Source organism: Bufo bufo, chromosome 2 (assembly GCF_905171765.1).
Source record: "Bufo bufo chromosome 2, aBufBuf1.1, whole genome shotgun sequence".
Taxonomy (NCBI): Eukaryota; Metazoa; Chordata; class Amphibia; order Anura; family Bufonidae; genus Bufo; species Bufo bufo.
The window spans coordinates 441,651,999-441,667,064 of NC_053390.1; the positions used below are offsets into that span (position 1 = coordinate 441,651,999).

A 15,066-nucleotide genomic window follows, 5' to 3' on the forward strand; every position below is an offset into this window, starting at 1 on the left:
ACACATCCAGCACCACTGCATACACTGCTCAACCACACACACACATCTAGCACCACTACATACACTGCTAAACTACACACACACACACACACACACACACACACACACACACCTAGCACCACTGCTTACACTGCTCAACTACACACACACACACACACACACATCCAGCACCACTGCATACACTGCTCAACTACACACACACACATCCAGCACCACTGCATACACTTCTCATGTTCTATTTTTTTTGCAGGGCCGTGGACTGTGTGCTGTCCGCATCTTTTCCGTCCCCATTGAAAATAAATGGGTCCGCACCCGTTCCGCACCCGTTCCGCATCGTGTGAATGGACCCTTAGTTGTATGTATAACTTCAAAGTCAGTCTGAGCCAACCTTATACATCACCCAAAAATCCCAGCCAGGAGCAATAAGGTTTGCCACAATTCACACCACCGTCAAATGGTAAAGATGAAGAAAAAAAAAGAATATCTGACTAAAAATAGCAAGTCAAATTAGTGGGACGAGTAAGGGACAACTAGCAGGATGTTAGACGGTAGCTGTGGCCGGCTTCAATAGAAAATATAAGAGACACAGACACTTTATTGACAAACCACATTAGAGTAGTGACTGAGCCCAAAAACATGGCTATAGTCAACCAATGAAGGGCACCATTTAAGTAGAATACCAGAAATGTGAGCAGGTAAAGAGGTGAGAGAACCACAATGGGAACTGTATATGCTGCAGAATATGGAATACACAGACTGCTTTATAGATGAAAGCAAGACACATCGTACCTGTAAACCTAAGTGGCTCGACATCAAAATATCACTTACAGAAATACAAACAAATGTGCAATTCATGTAATATGCACAATTTTTGAAGAATTATGGTAGTTAAAAATTTAAATAAGGAGCACAATAATTACCTGGCACAGTTGATTTGGAAAATTCCTCAGGGAAGAAGCCTGGCTTGAACAGCATACTCCAAAAATGGCATCTGCAGAAAGATGAGCGTGTTAGGGATTTTTAGAACTTTGTCTGTGTCCAAAACCAGACACCCAAGCAAAGTTTTGTCGCAGTGAAGTCGCAGTCGCACGCGACTTGCATTAAAGCTTATGGGAGAAATGTTGCAAGCGTCATCCGCCATGCGACACAAAATACAACGGAAATTGTTTTTTGGTTTTTTTTGCGACTTTTGTCGCAGTCGCAGCATGTCGCATTTCACAGTGCAACACCATAGACTATCATTATAACAATTGTCACGCGACATTGGTGCGACAAAATGTCGCGCGGCACATGTCGTCGTGTAGCCTTAGGCTACTTTCGCATCTGTGTTTTCCTTTCTGGTATTGAGATCTGTCATAGGGGCTCAATACCGGAAAAAAACGCTTCAGTTTTGTCCCCATTCATTATCAATGGGGACAAAACTGAACCGTTCAGTTTCTCTGGGTTCCCATGACGCACACAAAAGCGCTGCAAGCAACGTTTTTGAGTGTGTCCTCGGATGCGGAGCAAGACGGATCCGTCATGACTCACAATGTAAGTCAATAGAGACGGATCAGTTTTCTCTAACAAAAAGAAAAAGTGATCCGTCCCCCATTGACTTTCAGTGGAGTTCATGACCGATCCGTGTTGGCTATGTTAAAAATAATACAACCGGATCCGTTCATAACGAATGCAGACGTTGTATTATTATCAGTAATGGAAGCGTTTTTGCTGATCCCTGCAGGATCCATCTTGGCTATTTTAGAGACAATAAAACCGGATCCGTTCATAACGGATGCAGATGGTTACATTATCGTGACGTTAGCGTTTTTGCTGATCCATGACGGATCCAGCAAAAACGCTTGTGTGAAAGTAGCCTTAGGCAGTTCAATGTTTTGATACAATGCCCCCCCCCCAGGTTTCAATCGTGAATGCATCCAAGTGTGCCACAGTCATTTCTCCAAACAACCCAGTCTCAATTTTACTTTAATCAACCTTTTGCGGTTGCTGCCCTCTTCAAAGATAAAAACATATTAATGTATTTGGCGCATGCAGTGTCGGACTGGGGTGCTTAGGGCCCGCCAGTAAAATTTACTTTGGGGGCCCATAGTACGGATACATTGAAATATTACCTGCTCACACAGCAGAAGATGCTACCAGATGTTGAATATGGGGGTCCCTGCCGCAACTTTGAGAGGGTAGGTCCTGGGGAGAAGAGGACACTGGCAGCTTTCCTCTATATCTAGAAGTCATCTCATCTCTGATCGTATCTATAACAAAAAACTGGGGAGTTTCTTTAATATTCTATGAAGTTTTTTATATGAACATAGGCTGGTTGAGGTGCTGTACATTGAATATATGTATGTAGTGCAGTAAGTCTACTGTGTTATGTGCCACTTGTGCAGGGGGTGGGAGACTAGGGGCCCACCTTGCTCAGGGGACCACTGGGGGATTCACCTGTTCCCCTGTGGGCCTGTCTGAGCCTGGGCGCATATCCTAAATCTGACCATTAGTTTGGCATTTAAAAGTGTTGCTCTTGTAGACATTCAGCTAACCAAGAAAGTGCAGATGGAAACAACACAATTATAGAAATGATTACCATGGATTGTGGAGCTGGTTCCCTCTGGCGACAGCGCTCTACCTTTCATTGAGGCAGATCACGTGATTTGTACAGCTTCCAATTAACTCAATAGTAGCTGCATTTCTGCACAATAATGAGCTCCCCCTAGTGGTGCCTGCAGGTAATGTTTACTGAATGAAGGGAAATTTTTTTTCTTTTTTTCTGGGGCATAATGGCTACATTTGTGTGTGGAATACTTAAGGGACATTATTATTTAAGGTGCACTTATGGGCATTATTCCTTTTTAAGGGGCAATTCAGGGCATTAATAGGTTTTATAGGGGAAGCACCAGAGCATTATTGCTTTTTGGGAGGCCCTATTACCTTGTGGGAACACAAAAGGAGCATTATTACTGTGTAGGGCACAGAAAGAATCAGTGGCAAATCATATGGTACTATTGCTAGGTGGTATAATGTGTGGTATACTATAACCATCTGGAGCACTATATGGGGGGCACTGTTATATTTGTGACACTATTTTTTAGGAGGTAATAGTTACGAATCAATGCTACTTAAGAACAGTATTTGGGGGTATGGTGCCACACAGGAGTTACAGAAACAGGGGCAGCAATAGGAACAGAATTAAGAATATCATCAGGATGAGGAGTTTTTGTATAGGAAAGATAGGGTGGATGATGGAAAAGCGATAGGCCAAAGATGTGGGTTTGCATCTTAGTCTTGTTCTCCCCGTTTGAATCTGTCTTGTCTTGATACCAATTCAGCTTTTCTCAGTTTGGCTTTATTTTCTCTAGGTGCTAGTGTCCTCCTGTTAGGGTAAGTATTGCAGATGACGGTTTTCAGTAGTGGTATCTTATAGGGGAATGAGGGTAAGTCATGTTGGTATTAGGGTGAGTATTCAGAAATAGATCTATGGAAAGATTCAGGGAGACATATGCCTTGTTTACACTGCCCAATTTTGGGGCAGATATTTGGGAATGAATGTTTCACCGACCACTCGATGAAAGAGTGAAACCTCAATGAGATGCCGACAGACACTACTTCAATCATCATTTCTGACTAGCAGATTCTGAACAGCTCTCTGACAAGCGATAGCTGTAACCATTGCTGGTCCTCATACCGTGGAGGTGATCCCTGCATGTGAATGCTGTTCTTCACCTCCACCCACATGCAGGCAATTGTTGGAAAGGAACGCTCTCTTCCCAACACTCATCTGTTCATCGGTGCAGTGTACATGCGCATTTTGGGTCAGTTGTTTGTTCATGTCTAGTTATCATCATCCATCTGCTACATTAGCTGACTATCATTACCATCATCCATTTGGGCTATCACCCATTACTGTCATAATATAGCTCCTGTCATCTCTTGGTGAGTTCCAATTTTCTTGTATTCTTGTAGCCTATGTGCTTCTTATTATTGCTCATGTGATGGCCTGGTTGTTATACAATTCAGGGCTACTGTAAGTCTTGGGAGAACCTGAGTACTGGTGGAAACTGAGCACCTACAAAAGGCAACTGCTATAGGTGAAGTCCAGTTCTGACGTCTAGTGTTCTGCTGACGTTACATATGGTACCAATTTCATGCAAAAAGAAATTCCATATTACCTGAACTGATATTGTTATCACATGCACTTTATTTATCTTCTTCTGTTCTGTGTGTGGGGCATTTTAGTTGATTAAATGGGACCATGAAAATAACAGCTCCATAATGCAAGTGCTCCACCTCCCTTGCTATATGTCCTTTCCTGCTTTCGCCCTTTAATTCAGAGCTGTGATGTACTCTCAATGGAGGCAGACTATGTGGTTGCTGTGGGGACCCATGGAGTTGGACGCCTAGCTGAGACACTGTAAAGAGTCTTTGCTCTTCTGTATGGAGTCACTGTTTGATCCCTTCCCTATTTCCTGCACTATAAGGAGTCCCTGCTCTTTTATATGGAGTCTCGGCACTCTGATATGAATAGGGATATAAATATATATACACTACTCCTCACAAAAAGTATTTGGCTTGTGGATGAAGTTTCAGGATGAACCTAAAATGCACTCTAACCTTTACAGGTGAACTTAATGTGACCCTCTCTAAACTTTTGGATGTACTTTTTGCACAACTTGCTGTTCTCTAACAGGTTGCTTAAAGGCAAAATTCACAACAGGTGTTTGATCTATGGATCGCCCAATACATTTCCTGATTCAATTAGAATTGGTATTTAAACAGTCCTGTTTAAGGGAGGTGAGAGGCACCTGACCACACCACCAAGCACAGACGTCATCATCTTGCATGGGCCAGGGAGCATCTACTCTAGACAAGGGACCAGTGGGCCTCAGTGCTCTTCACTGATGAAAGTCAATTCATGCTGAGCAAAAATGATGTCCGCCAACTATGTTGGACACGTCAAGGAGAGTGCTATGCATCAGCCACTGTTGACACCAGACAAGCCTTTAGTGGTGGTGGTGTTAGTGTGGGCAGGTGTTTCTAGTCAGTACAGAACTGCCCTACACTTTGTGAATGGTACAGTGACAAGCCCATACTACTTGAATAACATCATTAATCCAGTGATTGTGCCTCAGCATGAACAACACAGGGCTAATTTCATCTTCATGGACAACAATGCGCCAGCTCATCGGGTACCTCAAATAGAGTGGCCTGCACTTTCTCCAGACCTGAATACCATTGAAAACCTAGGGGATCAGCTGAGTCGCCATGTAGAGGCTCGTAACTCTGTACCCCAGAACCTCAATGACCTGAGGGCCACCCTTCAAGAAGAGTGGGATGCCATGCCTCAGCAGACAATAAATCGACTTGTGAACAGCACATCATTGAGACATCATTGTCAAACTGTAATTGATGCTCAAGGCCACATAACAAGCTTTTGAGACATTGACAATTTAGTGGGGGTATACCTACCACTGTTGTTTGCTTTTGTTTCAATAAATTGTTTGAGATGAGGAAATCACCACTGCATGCTTCTACTTAAATGCCCAACTTTCATGATATAATATCACTGTAGCGTGAACTTTTTATGTTTTCCATAAATTTCACCCAAAAGCCAAATATCCCTAACTTTTTTGTGAGAAGTGTAACAGTAATTTCAATAGGGTTGCACTTTTCGGGGTTTTTTATGGGCTATGAAACATTTTTTCTGGAGTAAATGTGCGTTCCTGCTTCCTTATGCCTTCATTTCTCACTACAAGTAGCACTTCAAGTACATGTCATTTTGCTGTGTATTGTCCTTCAATACTTTCAATTAAGCATGTGAGTAGATAAAGGCACAGTGCAAACACAGTTTTAAATAAGAACTCATCAAATGTTATACAGTACTTATATTTATTTTAAAAATCTTTTAGCGCATATCCATGACGTGTTCTTCCTGCACTATTCCAAGATCACTAGGAAAAAATGGACAATACAGTGACATGTACAGCAAGGTGGAGGAAGTTTGAAATGTTAGGACAAGTCTTTACTGTGTATCTTTCAGGGTTTAAGGTAGAGATGTCAATCCACTGAATTAATTCATTTTTTCTTTACCAGACAGTGCTAAGGGGTAACAATGGAACCTGGGACAAATCAGAATGCCTCTTCTTGCTTCTCCTTCTTTAATGAAGTATCTCAGTCTTCATATCATCTGCTTTGGCTGCTTACAAACATTTGAGGATATAGAAATTACAAGACGTCCCCCTTGGACAATTACACAGCTTCCCAATTCGTGCTCCTTTTCTTACTGCACATTGCTCCCCAGCATCACACTAAAGGAAACCGAGAGATTAACCAGGAGAACAAGAACAATAAATGTTAAAGCCAACATAAAAGAGTTCTAAAGTCTGTTTACCAGTAACCAACATCTTACAGGATGAGCGGATGAAAAAAGAGCTCCATCCTGTGAAATATTCACCCCCAGGTTATGAGCTGGATGCTTGAAAGACCTTTAGTTAAAAGAAAAAATCTCTTTGTACTATAAAAAAAAGAAAAGATAAAAACTGAGAGTCCTCAGTTGTCGATACTATTTAATGGCTATCTGAAGTAGTCAATGTAACAAATTTGGTAAAATTCATACAAAAAAACCTTCTCGCTATCCTGTGTATAACAATACCAAATATGTGTGCTTTGTTTAAAGACTATGGACACCTTCTTCTTCTTATCTTTGATCTCCTGACCTCATAAACACTCATTAAAGCTCAAGTCTTGTCAAACTGATAAGAATATGGCTTAAATAAGTATTTATAAGGTCAGGAGATTTAGATAAGAACTATTCATGAGCCCTCAGATGACAGGATTCAAAGAAAACACAAAGTGACAGCTTGCAAACAGACTGATTTGTAATTCTTGTATCTCACAAACTGCTGAACATTTTTATTAAAGACCAATTCAAAAAATGATTTGTAGCCCAAAATGAGTAAAATGCAATCATTAAAAATGCCCCCAAAAGTGTACATACCCTGGAATCCACAGATGTAGCCAAGCTAAAATTGACTCTGATAACACGTCACAGTGTTATTCTGGTAATATCGTGACAAAAGCCCTTGAAATCCATTAAAAAGTTAGTTAACACTTTCTTGCCATTCTTTACTTAATGCGTTAAGTTTAGCTCTGCTGCATCTGAATACCTGAGAACATTGTAAGGCTACTTTCACACTAGCGTTCGGGTGTCCGCTCGTGCGCACCGTTTGAAGGGGCTCACGAGCGGCCCCGAACGCATCCGTCTGGCCCCAATGCATTCTCAGTGGAGGCGGATCCACTGAGAATGCATCCGCCTGCCAGCGTTCAGCCTCCGCTCCGCTCAGTGAGCGGACACCTGAACGCTGCTTGCAGCGTTCGGGTGTCCGCCTGGCCGTGCGGAGGCGAGCGGATCCGTCCAGACTTACAATGTAAGTCAATGGGGACGGATCCGCTTGAAGATGACACAATATGGCTCAATCTTCAAGCGGATCCGTTCCCCATTGACTTTCAATGTAAAGTCTGAACGGATCCGCTCAGACAACTTTCACACTTAGAAAATTTTCTAAGTTTTAATGCAGACGCATCCGTTCTGAACGGATGCGAACGTCTGCATTATCGGAGCGGATCCGTCTGATGTTTCATCAGACGGATCCGCTCCGAACGCTAGTGTGAAAGTAGCCTTATTCTTCTGTATCTTCTGCCATTATTGGGTATTAGGGCTTGCTTTGAGCACTAGTGGACTCAGCAATTTTTGTGACCTAGAGCTGGTCATTACATTCTTTATCACTTCAGTAGGATCTGACTAAGTGCCAGACCAATCTATTTCATGTCATGCAACCATTAAAGTAGAGGACGTTTATATAAGTCCTAACTGCATAGTGCATTGACAATTAGAACTTATATTTACAGATGGTGGCTATGAAGGGGTTAAGAATTTAGTCATGAGTGCATGACTTCCACAGTACTGTTTTCCTTAACGCCCATAGAGTCTGAATAAAGCAGCAGCGCACATTCTTGACCATTGTTGAAATTTCACACAGATATTTGTGCAGCACTTCTGCCACATGTGAATGTAAGTGTGCTGGCTGGGCCCGCAAACAGCGGGTCTGCAATACACGGGGCCTGGCCGTTTTTGCACCGCATCACGTTTACTTGAATAGGTCCGCAATTAGGAAGGTGCAGTGCGGAACGGAGGCACGGAACCCGCAGGAAGCGCTACGGAGTGCTTCGTAGGGTTTCTCTCCATGACTCTGCACCTAAAAAAATAGGACATGCAGTGGCATACTAAGGGCCGGCTCTCAGGGGGCTGCCAGAAGCAATGAGCGCTTCCATCAATACAGATGGAAGCGCTCATTGCTAGAGCGCTGGGATCTGCAGTCCTGTCACTCACCGATCAGCTCCCAGTGCTCCTCCCCTCCTTCAGGCCGGCGGCGCTCTGAATCGTGAAGTAGGAAGACTTCTCCCGGCTCCACCATTCAGCGTGCAGACACAGATCGGGCTGCCAGCATGTGTGGGCGGAGCTCGAAGCCCAGAAATCTGCATAAGCTCTGCCCACACAGTGCTGCATAGGAGAAATACGCCATTCATTTTCCTATCTAGTGCCCTATTTTACTATGATTTTCATGTGGTGAAAGGCATTGTCCAACTAAAAGTAAAAACCTAGGGGGAGATTTATCAAACTGGTGTAAAGTAGAACTGGTATAGTTGTCCATAGCAACCAATCAGATTCCACCTTTAATTTTTCAGTGGAGCTCAGAAAAATCAAAGGGTAAATCTGATTGGTTACTATTAGAGATGAGCGAATGTCATGTTATGAAATTCGTTCACACTTCTTTTGGTAGTAAAAGCACAATTCCCATAAAAGCAGAATTGGTGGCAAAAGCAGAATTGCGTTATGGAATCCGTTACCACGAACCATAATGCAATTCTATGACGGAATGCATAACGGAATGCCTTTAGAGGCATTCCTTTATTCATTTTGTTTCAATAGAAGTCTATGGCCTGCATAACGGATCCGTACCGTTTCCGTTATGCAGGAGAGGACTCCCCTGCATAAGGGAAACGGGAAAGATCCATTTTGCAGCCTATAGACTTCTATTATGACGGACTGAATAATGGAATACCTCTAAAGGCATTCCGTTATGCATTCTGTCATAGAATTGCGTTATGGTCCGTGGTAACGGAATCCATAGTGCAATTCTGCTTTTACTACCAAACGAAGCGTGAACTAATTTCAAAATATGAAATTCGCTCATCTCTAGTATCTCTAATTTTCCTTTAAAAAAGTTTGATAAGTCTCCCCTATATACTCTATCATAGACCTTGTAATTGTTTGTATATATTAATTAGTTATTCTGTGGGACAGTGATGATTTTGCAATCTCCTGCTAAAATTTCATAAATTGTATTATTTTAAACGGGTGAAATTAGAACAGTTTTCAACAGTTTTCAAACTTCGTATGTTCTTTAGAAAAATTGCTATAAAAAATACACCTAGCATTGCATGTGAAACCTAAGGGCTTATGCACACGACCGTAGCATATTTTGTGGTGCGCAAATTGCAGACCGCAAAACACGGACACCGACCATGTGCATTCTGCATTTTGCGTGACGGGAGGGCTGGCCCCCAATAGAACTGTCCTACCCTTTTCCGTAATGCGGACAATAATAGCACATGTTCTATTTTTTGCGGATTGGCCATGCGGACATACGGACACGGAATGCATTCTTCTAAACCAGGGATGCTCAATCTGCAGCCCTCTAGCTGTTGCAAAAATACAACTCCCAGCATGCCCTAATAGCTGTAGGCTGCACAGGCATACTGGGAGTTGTAGTTTTTCATCAGCTGGAGGGCCGCAGATTGGGTATCCCCGAACTAAGGGGATTCCCAGCATTAGCTTACTGTGTTATATTTTGGTGTCATAGAAGAGATAACTGTTCTACAGTATGTAGAGAAAAATCCATCTGTAGTTATAGTGATACATTTGGTCTAGAAAAAACAGTAGGCTATAGAAGTTATATTTGTTACACTAAGTATCATGTTTTTTAATGATTTATAATAGTTTAGGAGAAATGTATTAGGTGTAATTTTAAAATTATTGCCTTGCATTTTTATGACTAATTTTGCAGTTTTAAAAAGAGGTGATTACGTTCTTCTGTGATTCTTCACTCTCCTTTTATAAAAAAATAAGGCAAAAACAAACACAGTGGTACACACTTACTAATACTGTCTAATATTTAGAGAGTGTAAACTGCGCCAAATTTATCACAGTACTTCATGCTGGATGATAAACACTCCTGTTTAACGTTATACACCCTATTGGTTGCCTACTTTGTGGCAAAACTATGGCGCACATTTGGGCATCTTAAAGGGAATCTGTCCCCAAGATCTTAAAGTATTATCTCACTCAAAGCTGTGCTGAAATACACAGCCCGGACTGCTATGCCATGCTGACATAATGGAATCGAGGCGAAAATTGCTGTGAAAACAACAGAGGCACAACATACAGTAGGGTAATTATGTCTAAGGCTCAGTGCCGAAGACTACAACTCTAATTGGAGGCTTACCTTGTGAAGTTGTGCTAGATACAGGCACCGACCCAAAAACCAGCGTGACCAGGGTAAAACCAGCATTTCGGGGATATAAATTTCTCCATCCTTAGGTAAGCAATTTTTAACCTGAGGAAGGGGAAATTTATATCTCCGAAACGCGTTGTATATATTGCTAATTATCTAAACAATAAAAGAAGGTTTCCGACATACCCTGGTCATGCAGTTTTTTTTCGCTAAGCGGTAATGCTCTTTGTGATGCTGACAAAATAGACAGGACCCCTGTGCGCATGCACAGCAGTCTTGACGATATATTTCAGTGCAGCTTTGAGCACGGCTGTCCTACGGTCATGTGAACGTGGCTAATAGTCCAAAATCCTGGTGACAAATTCCCTTTAAGCCAAGCTTTTTTAAAAAATATAAACCACACTCCTTTTCCACTAAGCCACACCCACTTGTTGCACAAACCCAAAAAGTTTTTGCATATGTCTTAGGAATATTAAATGCCACATCAATGAAGTCTGTCATAATCACCACTTACGGAAGGTACCCATCCTAGCTTCTTGTCCAGAGGAAGGATCTTTTTGCTTTTGAGTTTCTCCAGAACTTCCTGCAAAGCTTCTATCTGAAAAGAGAAGTATACACATATTATTTGTATGCTGCTTTCATTTTTTTTAAAAGGGTTTTTCCAGATATACCGTTACTTGTTGATCAGAGGAAGTCCACCTTCAGGGACACCCATTCAGATCAATTCAAGAGAATGCTCTGTACTCTTACTGCAAATGGATAGACGTAGTACTGTGCAGGGAAAATATATAAGGAACTGCAGTATGGCAGCTCCTTTATTCTAGCAATTAGAAGGGAATCTAGTGGTCAGTCCCCTACAACAGGAAAGTGATGGCATGTCCTTGTCATATGCTGGCTTTTGCCGAGACTGGAGAACCCACTGACGGGGACCTGATTTCCTGAGTTGCAAATGCCCCAAATTAATTCTTTTATTGGATGATAACTGTGCTTATAAATGCACAACAAATTGATAATTAAAAGGCCATCGATTTTACTCAAGACAAAGAGTCAGCACAGTGTCATGAATAAAGAAGAGCGAATTTCCCAAAATTCATCTGATTTCATCAATTTGGCTGCCAGATCCGATTTGGTACAAATAAATTTGATCCAAACTGAAAGCGCCCCGATTGCCTTAAAAAGTTGCGTATGACACTCTGAGGTCTCCTAGTACTGTATCCAGACCCTTTCAAGCTTAATGCCAAGATAGCATTAATAGTGTCAAAGTGACAGCAGCAAACGGATGATAGCTGGTGGTAACAAACAACCTGTGTGGTGCCAATAGTGCTACTGCTCATGCTTCCTTTTCACTGGCGGATGATGAGGAACAGTTGGTTCGTTTTACATTCCACCATTCACTGTCACTACCAGAAGTTTTATTTGTAAGTCTATAGTTATAAAGAAAAACAATCCGAATTCACACAGACTATCGACTAAAAGTTCACTGTATTGCTGGACAGAGTCCAGTATAATAACTGTGATGTGGAACAATACGATAGGCACACTATGAGCAACAGAATTTATTACATTTGCAAAAATCTTTGAAGGAAAAAGGCTCACTTGGATAATTATTATCCAGTATAACTGGTGAATAACTGTGATGCAGAACAGTATATCAGGCACACTATCAGCACTAGGATTACTATGTTGTAGACGTTTCGTGATCATGTATAATGTGATGAAGATTGGGGTGATTCACATTAATAAGAAATTGAATTGTATAAAGTTACCTGTGCAGCACTCACAGCAATGGCTCCCAGCCTGCCTTAGTCTAAGTAACACAAGGACACACTGACTGATTCTGACTACTAGCTCTCTATAAATTATTTGTAAATTATAAATTATAATTGTAAATCTAACTATTGTCTTCTCCTTGCTGAGAAACACACTAACTGACACTAAACTCTCTATATTCTCAATTTTAACATCTCCCTCTCTCAGATGTCCTATCTCTCCTATGTCTAACCCCAGAAAACACATGCCACATTTCCTGGTTGGGATGTTACATAGTCATCAGTGCATCTTACCTATAATCCCTATGTCTTCGGATCTACAGTATAAAGTGGTGGATGCTATTTTGAGCAAATCTTGTGGGACAAATCCCAAAAGTTTTGAATTCAAGAAAGCTGAAGCTTTTGGGAATTTTTTAACAAATTTGATTTGTGTGTAATAGATTTGTTCATCTCTAGTCATGAGCCATTCCATTATATTACATAACCTTTATCTGAGTAGCACTAACACACATAAATCAGCTTATTTTATGCACTTATATAGAGCTGACATATTCCACAATGCTTTACAGACTTTTGCATCACTCTGTCCCCAATGGGGCTCACAATCTAAGGTCCCTATCAGTATGTCTTTGGAGTGTGGGAGGAAACCAGAGTACCCGGAGGAAACCCACGTAAACACGGGGACCCCAGTGCTGCAAGGCACCAGTGATAACCACCTAGCCACTGTTATATTGTTGCTACATTAAAAGAATTAAGACAGGGTTAAATATTTGGTTCCTAACAAATGGGGATGGCGGGGTCGCTATTCAGCCCTATTACTGTCTATTTGCTGAGGTGTCCGCTAAAAGCTCTGCCCTAATGTTGGCTCTGCAGAGCACTCACCCTGACAAGGGCGACCCCAACCAACACTGGAACCTATTCTCTAACCTCTCTATGTAACCCTGTTCTTAATGAAGCCCCTAATCATACATGCTTTACCATGGAGATAACCTGGCTCATCAAGGATCGGGCAGCATGTTCACTCATGCAGGGATAAATGGTAGAGTGGTGAAATTAACAAGTATTCCATTAAATTACTACACATTGATGAGCAGCAAATAAAATTATAAAGAGGTCTCTTACATTGACTCTCAACATTTTGTAGTAAATGAGCTTAAAATAAATTTGTCACCAGGAAGATCACTGTTAAGGTCCATTCACACGTACGTGGTGTGTTGCGGACCAGCAAATTGCGGATCTGCAACACACCCGGCCGGCACCCCTATAGAAATGCCTATTCTTGTCCGCAGCTGCGGACAAGAATAGGACATGTTCTATCTTTTGCAGACCGGAAGATCGGGGCCGCGCTCCGCAAATGCTGGTGTGAACAGCACACGGTGTGCTGTCCGCATCCATTCCGTCCCCATAGAGAATGAATGGGTCCGCACCCGTTCCGCAAAATTGCGGAACGGATGCGGGCCCATTTGCGGACGTGTGAATGGAGCCTTAGACCAAACACCTATATGTAAGGGTGGGTTCACATCACCGTTTCATCTTCCGTTCTTCGGATCTGTAAGAACAGGAAAAAAAAAAACAAGAACAGATCCTGTAAAAAAACGGGCCTGTAAAAAACGGATCCTGTATAAAAAGGATCATGAACATCTATTATGCACATTTTGCATCCATTTTAGCCATTTCTGTCTGAGATTTGTTTTTTTTAGACAGAAAAGAAAGTCCTGCATGCAGGCCTTTTTTTGTCCAAAAAAATTGCAAAAATTGATGCAAAATGTGCATAGGGGATGCTTAAAATACAGAATCCATTTTTTTTCTTTTTGTTCTTCTGAAGGATGTACTGGTAATGATGTAAATAGAACAGTGATGTAAACGTAGGCTTAGTGCTATATCAATTAATAAGCTAAATACAAAAATAATTACAACTGGGAAACAAAAACATTTCTAACCATAGTGCACACTATGGGGCAGACTTACTAAGATTGGTGTTTTCTACACCAGTCTTGGTAAAAAAAAAACTGCTGGAGGATGATGGGCCAAATTTATTAGGAGGCACAGGCCCCGTAAAAACTGTGAATCGGACGCGGACCCAAAATACGGCCGTGAGCATGAGCCCTAAATCTGATGGACCATGAAAAGTGGTGAGAGAAGTGAAAGGTCGCAAATTGTGCTGTAAATATGGCATGTGTCATACTCTGCATAAAATGTGCTCCTATGAGCCTAGGCAGACGAGATTAATGTTTTGTCAACTTTTAAAACAAGGGAATTTGCTAAATTACAGTTATGATATAAGTAAAAGTTCATCATAACTGGACAGCTAAACAGGTGGGGTTAAATTCATTAGGTGTCTAAATCGATAGCATTCAAAATCTTACCAGCTCCTTTTCTTCCTGGCTATTGTTGTCCGAGACTTCTGATGATCTGACCCCAACTGTCTCCTCGCTGCATACGAGCAGCATTAACAGGGACAAAGAGACATAGATGAGCGACAGGCGGCAGCTCAACATGGTGCAGGTCCAGTGGATTCCTTTTTCCTGGGCAGTCTATGGTCTACTTTTATACCTCATCTCTACACAACTATTAAGAAAATAACGTCAGTCTAATTTCTCCTCCACCGGATTTCTTCATGTTTGTTGTTTGCAGATACATCACCTCTCTTCCTGGCACTCACGTTTCCTATTAACCCATTGACTTAAACAGAAACATATTTCATGTCATTGGATATGAGGCATTATAGTCATACC

At 41.7% G+C, this 15,066-nt stretch overlaps 1 protein-coding gene across 1 annotated transcript; it reads right to left on the reverse strand.

Annotated features, from left to right (window-relative positions):
• Positions 1-5,903: 5,903 nt before the first annotated feature.
• LOC120991593 (cocaine- and amphetamine-regulated transcript protein-like) lies at positions 5,904-14,846 on the reverse strand. Its single transcript, XM_040420373.1, has 3 exons — positions 14,698-14,846; positions 11,077-11,160; positions 5,904-6,296 (listed from the first exon to the last, which is right to left on the reverse strand). Exons 1-3 carry the CDS (start codon positions 14,827-14,829, stop codon positions 6,189-6,191), a joined length of 324 nt encoding a protein of 107 aa, XP_040276307.1. The 5' UTR covers positions 14,830-14,846; the 3' UTR covers positions 5,904-6,188.
• Positions 14,847-15,066: the final 220 nt, after the last annotated feature.

Coding starts and splice junctions, on each gene's coding strand:
- LOC120991593 (XM_040420373.1), bottom strand. CDS start 14,829: ATGTTGAGCTGCCGCCTGTCGCTCATCTATGTCTCTTTGTCCCTGTTA. Junction 11,161..14,697: donor GCCAGGAAGAAAAGGAGCTG/GTAAGATTTTGA, acceptor TTCTCTTTTCAG/ATAGAAGCTTTGCAGGAAGT. Junction 6,297..11,076: donor AGCTAGGATGGGTACCTTCC/GTAAGTGGTGAT, acceptor GGTTTCCTTTAG/TGTGATGCTGGGGAGCAATG.